General features: G+C 41.1%; 1 protein-coding gene across 1 annotated transcript; it reads left to right on the top strand.

The window, feature by feature from the left end:
• Positions 1-4233: 4233 nt before the first annotated feature.
• On the top strand, positions 4234-9172 carry LOC105907552 (peptidyl-prolyl cis-trans isomerase C). Its single transcript, XM_031570105.1, has 5 exons — positions 4234-4537; positions 5104-5217; positions 5438-5531; positions 6816-7000; positions 7300-9172. The coding sequence occupies exons 1-5, from the start codon at positions 4427-4429 to the stop codon at positions 7426-7428; spliced, it is 633 nt and encodes a 210-aa protein (XP_031425965.1). The 5' UTR covers positions 4234-4426; the 3' UTR covers positions 7429-9172.
• The last annotated feature ends 4415 nt before the right edge of the window (positions 9173-13587 follow it).

Below are 13587 nucleotides of genomic sequence, written 5' to 3'. Positions count from 1 at the left end.
TTTGGCAAAGTGAGTGAGGAGTGTTCCTGCTGTAGGACTCTACTGTATACTTAGCTATGATGACAAACTGAATATCTTTCGAGCGACACTGATGGGCCTGAAAATCTATTACAAATTGTTTCATTACACATACCTGTTGTCTCTTGTTTAAATGAGTTAGGCTTTGGCCATAATGTTGTCTCTTGTTTAAATGAGTTAGGCTTTGACCATAATGTTGTCTCTTGTTTAAATTAGTTAGGCTTTGGCCATAATGTTGTCTCTTGTTTAAATGAGTTAGGCTTTGAACATAATGTTGTCTCTTGTTTAAGTTTAAATGAGTTAGGCTTTGACCCTAATGTTGTCTCTTGTTTAAATGAGTTAGGCTTTGAACATAATGTTGTCTCTTGTTTAAGTTTAAATGAGTTAGGCTTTGACCCTAATGTTGTCTCTTGTTTAAATGAGTTAGGCTTTGAACATAATGTTGTCTCTTGTTTAAGTTTAAATGAGTTAGGCTTTGAACATAATGTTGCCCCCATGGACAAAGGGCCTGGAGTGGTTTCATAGTGTGCTGATTGGTCAAGCAGAAATCAGGCAGATCAAATACTTCTCAACTGAGAGCCTCTAGACCATAACCGCAGACTCTTATACAGTGCCCTCCACAATTATTGGCACCCCTAGTGAATGTGAGCAAAACAGGCTATGAAAAAATATGTCTTTGCTGTTTATCCTCTTGGTCTTTCACTCAGAATATTCACAAAAATCTTACCTTTTCATTGAAGTAAAATTATTGGAAAAAAAAACAGTTGACATTAAATAAATATTTTTCCCCAAAACATGTGTGCCACAATTATTGTTACCCCTTAATTTAATGTTTTGTGCAGCCTCCCTTTGCCAAGATAACAGCTCTGAGTCTTCTCCTATAATGCGTGATGAGGTTGGTGAACACATGGCACGGCATCTGAGACCATTCCTACATGCAGTATCTCTCCAGATCCTTCAGATTCTGAGGTCAACGTTTGTAGACTCGGCTTCAGCTCATCTCACAGATTTTCTATGGGGTTTAGGTCGGGGGACTGTGATGGCCATGGCAAAACCTTTATTCTGCGGTCGGTGAACCATTTTTGTGTTGATTTTGAGGTGTGCTTCGGATCATTGTCCTGCTGGAAGGTCCAACCACGGCCCATTTCAAGCTTACTGGGGGGGGCTGTTAGGTTTTCATTTAATATCTGCTGGTATTTGATGGAGTCCATGATACCATGTATCCTAACAAGATGTCCAGGGCCTTTGGAAGAAAAACAGCCCCACAACATCAAAGATCCGCCACCATACTTCACATTGGGTATGAGGTGCTTTTCTGTATAGCTATCTTTCTGTCTACGCCAAACCCACCTTTGATGTTTGTTGCCAAAAAGCTTTATTTTGGTCTCATCTGACCATATAACTCGGTCCCATTGAAAGTCTGACTTACATTTGGCGAACTGTAGGCGCTTTAGTTTGTTGTTGATTGACAGCAGAGGCTTTTTTCTGGCAACCCTCCAAAACAACTTGTGGTGATGTAGGTGGTGTCTGATGGTAGTTTTGGAGACTTTCTGACCCCAAGACTCAACTAACCTCTGCAATTCTCCAGATGTGATCCTTGGAGATTCTTTTGCCAGTCAAGCCATCCTCCTCACGGTGCGTGGGGTCAATTTACAGATAGGTCCTCTTTCAGGCTGATTCTTAACATCTCCTGTCGCTTTAAACTTCTTAATTATTGCCATGATAGTGGAAATGGGTATTTTCAACTGTTTAGAGATTTTCTTGTGTCCATTTCTTGATTTGTGCAGCTCAACAACTTTTCGTCACACATCGTCACTGTGTTCTTGGGTCTTTCCTTTAGTGATGAATGACCAATGGAATTTGGCCTGTGTCACCTCATATTTGTACGCCAGTGGAACAGGAAGTCATGGTTGACCTCTTAAGAGTTCCTTATCAAACAGGTGAACTTAAAAATGTAAAACATGACTGGAAAAATACTTCAGTTAGATTTTAATTATAAGATTTTTCTAGGGGTGCCAATAATTGTGGCACACAGGTTTTGGGGGAAATATTTATTTAATGTCAACAGTTTTTTCTTTCTTTCAATCATTTTACTTTAATGAAAAGGTAAGATTTTTGTGAATATTTTGAGTGAAAGACCAAGAGGATAAACAGCAAAGACATAGCTTCATGTTATACTGTATATTGTCAACCATAGTTTTCAAGTCAGTTTAGGAGACAGCTTAGCTGACCTGAGTGAGTTTAATTAAAACAGATGTTACTGGGATAAGCAAGCTAACTCAGATATCAGAAATGTAATTCAATTTGAGATTAGTTATAATCACAAAATAACTGATTGCCTCTAGTTGAATCAGTAATTGCTATATTATTACTGGGAATAATATTCCACACAGTCATACAATTTCGGAAGGGTGAACATTGCTTCAGGTATAAAGCCCCTGTGATTGATAAAGGTGCAATCATATGATCTGAGAGTCAGAGAGCATACAGGCTGCTCTGGTGGCGACTCAGTCACTAGGCTGTTCTCTGTCCTCTCCCCCCTGTAGTGTGTTTCTAAAAACTACACTGAAATCTGTGAGATTTGCTTTATTGTACTTTGTAGCCTTAGACAGGGAAAAGATACTCAACCCCATGTACACCGGTACACACAGTTTGCTTGCCTTCTCTTCTATGACCTTTGACCCCGAGATAGTGAGTTTTTCAAAAATTCCACTACCCAGGTATGAAGGGTCAATATAATGTCCAGCCAAGACCAAAAAGATTAAAAGCCTGTCAAGTGAACCTTGACCCCTGAGCTCAGTAGGAGAGTCAGCTTGCTAATACATTTGACAGTTACATTCAGCATCAACTACAAATTAGTTTTCATAATCCCCAACAAACAGGGCATTTTAGAACTAACATTGCATCATGGCGAGGTATCTGAAACTGGATCTTCAATGGAAATAAGGTATAATGATATAATAGAATAGTTAATATAATGATAGATTCTATCATTATATTAACTATTCTATTATATCATTATATTGGGTCGCTAGGGAAAGCAATATGCCACATTGTTTAACATGTAGGCCTATAGAACTGAGACATTGTTGAAAATAGTTTTTAACAAATATGTGTTATTAATAGACAAGATAATGTGTATGATTTTTACACTCATGATATGAAAGTTACCATCAAGTATGAATGTAAGTTAAAAGCGTAGGTCCCAATGGCTCTGTTTTTGCCATGCGGAATAATTGGCTCAGTAATCTCAGTAGTTATTAATGTTTTATCATACTTTTAGTCTGCTGCAGCAGGGCAAGTCTTTATTACACAACATGATGTCTGATATTGTAGTGAGGTCTTCAGCAACAGGGGAAGAGAGAGAGAGCTTCCCAGAGGAAGATATAGCTCAGTACACCATGGACGAGTCCTGTAAGTTAAAGTATGTAATTTGGAAGTCATGTCAAAGTATTTCTGAAAGCTATGAATTTCAGTTTTGAGAACACAATTTAATTAATACATACTATGAATAAGGTCCAAGTCCAGATAATATGATACTGTCCAAGTCAAATGCATCTATGATACTTTTACCGTGATAGTTAGATAGTTAGATGCATACATAGATATGTACATACATATATACGTATAATTTCATATATTTATTTCAGTCAGAGGCCGATCTGCAATACAAAATCACGTCTAAATTGACACATTGATTATTTGACTCTACTCTAACAGGATATAATAATAATAATAATAATAATACTTGAATTTTATATAGCACTTTTCTAGGTACTTAAATACGCTTGATATGCCCTTATAGGCTTCAGGGGTGCCAAATACTTACTTAGTATCGTAGAAATAGGAATTCCTGATATTAAAAAATAATAATTCTTTGCCAGTGGTTTAAAGTTCAAATCTCAGTGATATTTCAGCTTGCTCTAGCTACTCCTCGAGGGGTTCGTGTGTTTCAGAACATTGGACAGCTCCGTAAACGGGAGAGGGAGCTGACCTTTGTTCTGAAATAAGACGAGGCTGGTTGTTGATAGTAATAACACTATTTGTTTTCAGACAGCGGACCAGAGCATTTTCGACTGCTGTCCACGTCATTCAAATAGAACATTCAGCTGTGTATGTGTAGCCTATGTTGAGCTGTTTCATTAACTGTAAAGACTGAAATTAAAGATTTTCTATCCACGCTATATTCGATAAAGATATGGCCAGGAGACATGTGTTGTTGTTTATGAAACAACGATTTCTGTAATAGATGATGCGCATATGACGCTGGAAATCTCCAAGCTAAGTGTTTTCTCAGTGAAAGCACTGTTAGTCTTGGAGGAGGGGTCTGCGACAGAGGAAGACCGGTCAAATCATTTTCAGATTTCACTTACTGCGCAGCCGCTGAAGAAGATCCGCTGCAGACGCAATGTGTGAAATGGACCGCCGGATATTACCATTTATGATTTTATTCATAACGGCATTGGTGGGACATGGCATTGGTTCGAAAGTGAGGGCTGGACCGAAAGTAACGGACAAGGTATGCATTTCATCGTCTGAAACGATCTTAAAGGTAGACTTAAGCGCCGATCTAAGAAGGAAGGTTGCTATCCATCCATGTCTCTCTCTCTCTCGCTCGCTCTACACACGCGCGAGCACACACACAATCAAACACGCATGCATGCACAGTGCGTATAGACTTCATGGTCTAGTACGTGGATGCACAACACAGTACCATCCTCAGGGCCTCTGGACGCTATGAGCCGGCCAGACACGTGTGGCAGCGATGCTTGTTCTGCCGTTATTCGTGATAATTTAATGCAGGGACGTGCGTGGGGGAGGGGGGCTATACATGGATGTTCAAAGTAAACAAAATAAGAGTTACTTCCGGTTTTGATTCAGTCTATGTGGGAAACAGTTTGTCTTTTTGGGAATGACATGCATTGACACATTTTTATATCCCAAGATGGAATACCCAAGATGGAATATTTCTCATAATGCACTTACTTTACTAAGATTATGTATGCCAGTGTACATAACATAACATATACATTCTAAAGTAGGCTAGTATCATTCTAACACTACTGGTGTTGTTCACTGTCATAGGTCTTTTTTGATATCACAGTAGGAGGACATGAGGTGGGCAGGATTGTGATCGGTTTATTTGGCAAGGTGGTGCCACAGACTGTGGATAATTTCGTGGCTCTAGCCACAGGAGAGGTATGACGATGCAAGTCTTCCGCCCCCGGCCTACAAGCATGGATACCCACGTACACGTCAACACATCCCAGCGATGCACATGTACCCTACATACACACTGTCTCTCTCACGCATTCATACAAACACACACTCACACACAAAATTCTTAGAATTCTTCAGAAAGTGTCCTTGTGTTGATCTCCATATTTTGTGATACTTACAGCTCTTTTTCACTCTGTAGAAAGGCTATGGCTACAAGGGGAGCAGGTTTCACAGAGTCATAAAAGACTTCCTGATTCAAGGAGGTGACTTCACTAATGGAGATGGAACAGGCGGTAAGTATGAAGAGTCAACATCATAGCCACTGGGTCTACTTTGAATGAGTTACGAGACTGCAACTCACATTTGAACTCATTTGTATTCTAGATCGTCACAAACCCATCTTTATTTGCGTGTAACAGTAGCTCAGCTGATAAGCAGGTAGCAATCTGGAGATTCTATACATATCGCCAAATCTGCTGTAAATGCACAGGTCACATTTGAACTACTTTCTTCTAATCTTGAACTACTTCTCATAACTAGTATCTGATTAGATCTATGTTAGCATTGTATGAGTGGACTTGTACTCAATACAATTACATTTACATTTAGCAGACGCTTTTGTCCAAAGCGACTTACAAGGGAGAGAACAGTCAAGCTACGAGCAATAGAGACCAAGTGTAACAATAAATACTACTTTACATAAGAAATAGAAAAAAGAAATAGAAAAAAGAAGTGCAGGAGTGTAACTGCTGTAAGTGCAAGTTAAGTACTAGTCGAAGTGCAAGTTAGGAAAGGAGGTGCTCTCTGAAGAGTTGGGTCTTCAAGAGCTTCTTGAAGGTAGAGAGGGACGCCCCTGCTCTGGTAGTGCTAGGCAGTTCGACAATGCTAACACATCCTCTGGAGGGTAGCCAACAGATTCTTATGAATATAGCCAAGGGGAGTATGGCCAGTGATTTGGGGCCTTAACAGGCCTATGGTCACCACGTACCTTCAAACCTTGGGCCCTCTGCACAGTGTGTGTGGCTATACCCATGCTCTCCACACTGAACCCCTCCATGCATCCAATAGAGAGGATCAGGTTCAGATTATTGGCATGTTAATTGAATCCCTGAACATTGACTGCAACAGCAGCTGCAAGTTCCTTTCTTGTTAAATTGAGTCAAATTCCTTGTCCGTGTAAACTTACTTGGCCAATAAACACGATTCTGATTCTGAAGTTGTTTGCTTTAAAGGAGCAGTCCTCGATTATTATCCAAATACAGTTTTTGGCAAATTCAGCTGATTGCTCCCCCTGGTCCTCCAGCCGTCTGCTCTGTGTGCTGTCCAGTGATCGTACACAGTCCTGGCTCTGTACATGGGAAACAAACAAAGTGGCTCAGGCCGAGAATTAAAACTTTTTAAAAAAAGGGAGGGGTGTATTTGATTAGCAAAAATGAACAATCTTTCACCAGGATTGAATACTGCTCTTTAAGTGTTGTCTTTGCCAAGTCATTTTTTCATCATTTGGTTGTGTGTTTGTTGTGTTCTCATCCACTTGTTTGTCCTATATGACATCATCTACTCAACCGTACCTGCAGGCAGGAGCATCTATGGCAGCTCATTTTCTGATGAGAACTTCACCCTGAAGCACCTGGGTTCTGGCTGGGTCAGCATGGCCAACGCCGGGCCCGACACCAATGGCTCCCAGTTCTTCATCACCTCGGCCCGCGCCCCGTGGCTGGACGGGAAGCACGTGGTCTTTGGGAAGGTGCTGGAGGGCATGGTGAGTACCACATTTACCAGAATTCGGAGCATGCTATGAGAAAGGCAACTGTCATGGGATCCCAATTGGGGGCACACACTAAACTATGGGTAAAATATGCTTAAGTGCACATTATTTTGATACCAAAAAAATTATTAGCATTAATTATAGCCTTATTTTGGCATGATAAAATAACATTGTTCTATATGATGCACTCATATACTAATATACTAAATAAATTCATGATAATTAATCATTCAAACATTATTTCAATGCCATACTATACATGAGTGATAAAAATCTTTCTCGTCTGTTTTTAGCCTGTGGTACGCACCATTGAACTCCAGGACACAAACGACCGGAACCTTCCCTACACTGAGTGCGTGATTGTCAACAGTGGGAAAATTGAAGTCAAAGAGCCTTTTGTGGTTGAGGTGGAAGGCTGGTAACTGAGCTTCCCTGATGAACACATCCTTTATTGTTTATTTTTCATTTACAAATATCAGCTATGAAATGGACTGGTCTAACTTCAGTCTAATTTACTAAATCATGTTGTGAGATGCAAGCAATAGTCTACTATTGCTATTGGTGTCTTTGTTTTTGTTGTACTTAATGTTTTACTATAACAACCATATACTGTAGAAGCAGAAACACATTATTAGTAATACTATTAGCAACAACGCAATACTATTAGCAATGCTGAAAACCCCAGTTAATGTCAATTCATATCATATAAATTCTCTTCAGGTATATTTAGGCCTTTGATATATAGACACTTTTACCGTATGGACCCCTTTCAATTCAATGGTGAAACAGGAGCCTATGAAAACAGAGAACATGTGAGAAAGTCTGACACAAATATGTTTTGTGACATGGTTTTAAAAACATTAGTATCTGAACATGTAGCAACCACATGATGGTCCAGTAATGGGCATACGTGGTTTTCCTCTTCAGTCAGTGCCAAATGTAAATCAGTGCCAAACGTAAATCAGTGCCAAATGCGATTGTGCAGCTGCACCAGTTCTTCAGCACTTTATTATTCTCTAGATATGATCAACTTTTGCACACAGGCTACCAGTTGCCAGTCGCTCCAGAATCTTTCGAGGTTATTTTGGGGATTATTGCGACAAAAAGTGACTGAATTTGCTGCCAAGATTCTCCTAAATTGCAGTTAAAATTTTGGTGAATTTGATTTAAATGAAATCAATCGCGAATAATGCAAACATTCTATGACTGCGTTTTGCTGCAGAATTATTGCAGAACGGTACCCACAGTTGCAGGAAATCCTTGAATTTGTGAAATCACAAGATCGCAAAGTCCTGGAGAGGGACAGAGTAGCTCAATGAAGCAAAATGTAGCAAAATGTAGCATGACCTCCAAGACTATGGGTAGCGTGTAGCAAGTCCTGAGCCAGTCCCATGACTGTAGCTGGATCCTTTATGTGATCTCAGTTATCTCAGATGCTATCTCAGTTGGACTCTATGTTACGCTAAATGTTATTTATCATCTTGAGAGCTAACCAGCTAACAGCCTAGAGCCTTGCCTCGCAAACACCTACAACAGCACAGCTGCTGCTAACTGATGGCTTTCAGTGAGATATTAAACGTAATGCCATAAGAGTTGTTCTTAGATTTCCGCTGGGTTTTTATGCCCTACATTATAGCTTAAAATGATATAGATTTAAAGTATGTCCACAGCACTGATGATTTCATTATATCAGACAGCAACTAAAAACCTATGCACTGTTGCAGTTTTTGTGTATGTATATATATGGGTATAGGTATAGAGTATGTATAGATTCTTAACATAGACAGTTGCTTAGGAAGGGGGGGGGGGCACCAATGTTAGCGTATAATGCATTAGTGTGCACGATTACTGCCTATGCAAAGGTTGAGGTCTTGGCTGGTCAAACACATATTGGACTTGATCTTGGCACCCAAACACAGTGCTGTCTAATAAGCATGTGAGGGTAAGACTCATGCAATTCATTCCAATTTGTATATGTGTGCTTGACATTTTGTACGTCACTTTACATTGTAGTTATTAAGTATCATTTTTACTTGAAATTCATGTACTGTATGCTTTCTGATGTCCATGTCCATCCTTAGATGTTGTTTACCTAGCTGCCATTCTCTTTAAAACTTACTATCAGAGGATATTGGTTCGTTTTGTGTTTTTGTCTCCTGGGCTGGGCGCATATATGTCTACAAACCACACAGTCTTTAGTCATCTGGATGAGCATGGGTCAGATTAGATTAGGGTCACTTGTTTCCCACATTTAGTTTGAGTTACACTGAGTGTATTGAGTGTATTGCTCACCCTGTGTTCCATCTATATTTTAGGTTTAGAACTGAAAGCATGTCCAGGAGGAGTTTATTATAATCACATCACCAGCGTAGACCAGCAATATGTCAGATGTGTTGATATGCAGAAATGCGTGCAGACACATACACTTAAAACAATCAATCAATTCTGGTTATAAATGATTATTGTTTGTTTATGTTTGGCATTTAAGCAATAATAAGTGTTTGGTCAATGTATTGTATGAACTGCCATTTCCACTGTGTCCTGTTTATTTTTTCATGTCACCAAGAATGAACCTTCTAATCTTCAATGGCACATTCACAGTGGACAAATGCTATGCATGTATATTTTCTATTAAAGAATTTTAATTTCATCACAAGATCACTGTGTCTCTGTTGTGCTTTTATAGCTCTGATTTAGTCGATGTACTGAAGCTATAATGGTCGAACGTTGTTAATAACATACCGGTAGATCGTTTTCATATCGCAGGGTATGACATTAGCTTGTATCAGCGAGGTTGACGTTAAGTCTTACTGTATAATGAATGGGGCACAGTTCTTGAGAAAAAAGGAGACTTTGTTCCAAATAGTTTTTGAGAAATGAGATTCTGGTTAATTCAAGAGTTTGGTTGAAAGGTGAAAATAATAAAGGCCTGGCATATTTTTATTGAAGTAAATACACAAGGCTGTGTATTTTGGTTTCATACCTCCCTGTTTCTTCACATCTGAAAATGAATTTTCAGCTCAGTGACCCCAAGAGCACAGGCTTCCTCCATAGCTTGGTGAATTTATATAGTATGAGGAATATGGCTGTTGGGATTCTCTCTCAGGCGGAAAGGACAGCACTAGCATGAAACAGTTTGCAAAGCATTATGGTAACTGTAGTCACGTATTATACTGTATACCATTACAGCCATATACTGTAGAAGCGTAAATGTAAATGTGAGTGAAAATGATTATTTCTCAAATTCAGTCACTTTGCTATTTCAACCGTGACCATTATTCATTAGAAAGTGTTCAAGTCTGTAATTATGTTTGATTTTATTGATGTCGCTGACCTGTGCCAGGCGATGTGCATTTGTAAAGCAGAATGGTTCTTTCTCCCTCTCTATGTCTCTTTCCCTCCTCTATGTGTATGTCTGTGTGTGTGTGTGTGTGTGTTTGTGTGTGTATGCGTGTGTATGCGTGTGTGTGTGTGTGTGTGTGTGTGTGTGTGTGTGTGTGTATGCGTGTGTGTGTGTGTGTGTGTGTGTGTGTGTGTGTGTGTGTATGCGTGTGTGTGTGTGTGTGTGTGTGTGTGTGTGTGTGTGTGTGTGTGTGTATGTGTGTGTGTGTGTGTGTGTGTGTGTGTGTATGCGTGTGTTTGTATGCGTGTGTGTGTGTGTGTGTGTGTGTGTGTGTGTGTGTGTGTGGATGTGTCTCTCTCTGAAGTGTTTATGGTATTAGACCCAGCAACTGTGGCAAAAATGTAAAGTTTTGCACTCAACTACAGAAGCCCCTGCTGACATACACACACATTCAAACACACACATTCACCTGGAGAGAAGCACACATACTAACACACACGTGCAAGCGCGCACACACACACACACACACACACACACACACACACACACACACACACACACACACACACACAGAGAGACACACACACACACACACACACACACACAGAGAGACACACACACACACACACACACACACACACACACACACACACACACACACACACACACACACACACACACACACACACACACACACACACACAGTCAAGCTGAGAGAGGATCAATGGGGAGGCCCAGGCGGTGATGCTGGAGCTGCTGGTGGATGTGTGGGAGATGACAGGCTTCATTAGAGCGCCTCTGGCCCTGTGAGGAGGCTCCCTGTGGGCCTGCCTGCTGCTGCCTGCTGCTGGCTGATGGGACGCCGCGCTGGAAAAGGTCAAGAGCAGACAAATCAGCCTGGCGGAAACGCTCTTAAACTGCCACTGATAGAAGCGCGTGTCAATGCACTCCTGCCGGCTACACTTTAGCTACAGTGTGTGTCTATCTGTTTGTGTGTCTCGTGTGGAGTGTGTGTGTGTGAGCAGTATGCACTCCTGCCGGCTACACTTTAGCTACAGTGTGTGTCTATCTGTTTGTGTGTCTCGTGTGGAGTGTGTGTGTGAACAGTATGCACTCTTTGTTTAGCCGTTCTCTCTGTTTCTCTCCTCCCTCTCTTTCTAGTCCTCTCTCTCTCTCTCTTTCACTGTGTGTGCATGTGTTCTGTATCTGTGTATATGGTCAATCTCTCTCCCTCTCTCTTTCTCTCTCTCTCGTAAATGTACATTTATATTTGTGTAAAATTTGTCTCGCTTGTTTCATTTTGATATGAAATGCTTTCCCGAGAGATGGATATGCTCCTCACACCAATGTGATACGTCAGGTGTTAAGGACATTTTTGTTTTTCTAAACAACATTGGAGAAACAAACCAAAAATGCCATGCTCCTTCAACTAAACAGGAATGTTTATTTCTGAACCGGCTCTCACAGTACTGTTGCGTGTGAGTTAACGATACATACAGTATACGAATGCTCTCTGTAGAGTGATCTCTTTCGTGTGTTGATTACTACTGTCTGTCTCTCTCTTTCACTGCTTTCTCTTTCTCTCTAGTTCTCATTCTCTGTCACACACACACACACACACACACACACACACACTCTCTTGCTGTCAGCAGAATCTTTCACAGATCTCCTCTCAGTTTCTGCTCTATTGACTTCCTTGTAATGACAGTGTCTAAGTGTCTAACCCTGTTATACTTTGACAATTATCAGCGCCACCCGCAGGCCTTCAGGTTCACACAATTAGGCTGGGTATTATCATATTGACATTTCTGCCACCCAATGGACAGAGCGCTGATCAGACAGTGAGAGCTCTTATGGTTATGAAGGCTGGACACTACTCTGGAAAACTGCCTCCTCCCTCGTCTGCTGTACGTGCCTTGGGCTACTGGACAAGTGTTACATTTATAGACACCTATGTGGGGAAACGTATGGATTTGGCAGGCCCAAATAGTTAATAGTTTCAGGTAATACATTTAAATGTCTTTTTCTTTTAACTTGCGGCTGAACATCGGGGGGCTTTGTAGTTGTTCTGGTCTTTATGTGATTGGATCTGCCACTTTTTCACCTTTCGACTGAATACTTCTTAAAAATGTCTAATGACTAAAGTCTCACCACTACAACCACTTCAAAAATCTTTAATGTTCCATCCCCTTACGTTGAGAACAAGACACTAGGTGGACAGCATTGATTGTGCTCTTTCTTTCTTTCTTTCTTTCTTTCCTTCTGTCTCTCTGTCTCTCTGTCTCCCTCTCTCTGTTTCTCTGTTTCTCTCTATCCCCCTTTTGCAGTTCAGCCTCCCACAGTGCATCACCAATTGTCTGGATTTTTTCCTCCAGCAGCAGCCAGCTAAAATATGGTCACAAATTTACAAGGGGGACTTGTTCTTGTTCTCCCTTGATCCTGGTCCTGGCGAGTCACCATCACTCAGAGGAAAACGTTGTGAAAATATCAAAGGGAAGAGGCGGCGGCAGACAGGGGAGAGGTATAAACAGTCTAATGATTTCCCCAGAGCCTCTGCCACAGAGCCATGTCACACAGAGCGGCAGAAATGGTGACATATCCTCACTTAGGATGCTTGGGAAATCGAACGCTGACATTCTTTTTAGGCCCGGGCTTCCTCATCAGCCAATTACCGCGGTAGCCGGGCAGGCCGGTCGGCACGCTGGAGGACAGAGCCGGCTAACCTTCTGAGATGATGAGTGTGTACTCTGCCAGAACCGGCCCAAACTGCACGGCCCTCGGGGCGTCAGAACCCAGCGGAGCTATTTATAAACGAATTCCAGATTCTCTGCAGAAGCTACCGATCAAAGTTTGCCTAGTGCAGGGACTTTTTCACCAACTGCCATCCAAAATAGATACAGGCAAGTTTTTCCGAGGGAAAGAAGTGCATTTGTAAAACAGGCAGAGAGTCACGGTTCTGAAAGTAAATGTCCACCACACCCCTCAGTGTTTGGGGCCGCCCATGTTAATGAACACAAGCATGAGCTGGAACTAATGAGGAAGAGTCTGGGTAGTTAGATCAGCTGGATCATGGCATGGCTGGAGAAACACACAGCAGGACTGCCTAGTTCTCAACACAGTATTATTGATGTTAACAGACAGATGTCGTTCAGTAGAAATTGAATACTTCAATATGTATTGAATAAATGGGGAATGTTTAAGGTAAAGGTCAGTTTTATACAGAACAGGACATTGACCA

The sequence above is a fragment of the Clupea harengus genome, chromosome 7 (assembly GCF_900700415.2).
Source record: "Clupea harengus chromosome 7, Ch_v2.0.2, whole genome shotgun sequence".
NCBI classification, from domain to species: Eukaryota; Metazoa; Chordata; class Actinopteri; order Clupeiformes; family Clupeidae; genus Clupea; species Clupea harengus.
Note: the sequence above shows the minus strand (reverse complement) of the source record. Positions and strands in the feature narration are given on the sequence as shown.

Excerpts from the sequence above, each read along its gene's own strand:
- LOC105907552 (XM_031570105.1), top strand. The coding sequence starts at position 4,427 with ATGTGTGAAATGGACCGCCGGATATTACCATTTATGATTTTATTCATA. Across the intron at positions 4,538-5,103 it reads GACCGAAAGTAACGGACAAG|GTCTTTTTTGATATCACAGT; the intron begins GTATGCATTTCA and ends TCACTGTCATAG. Across the intron at positions 5,532-6,815 it reads TAATGGAGATGGAACAGGCG|GCAGGAGCATCTATGGCAGC; the intron begins GTAAGTATGAAG and ends CCGTACCTGCAG.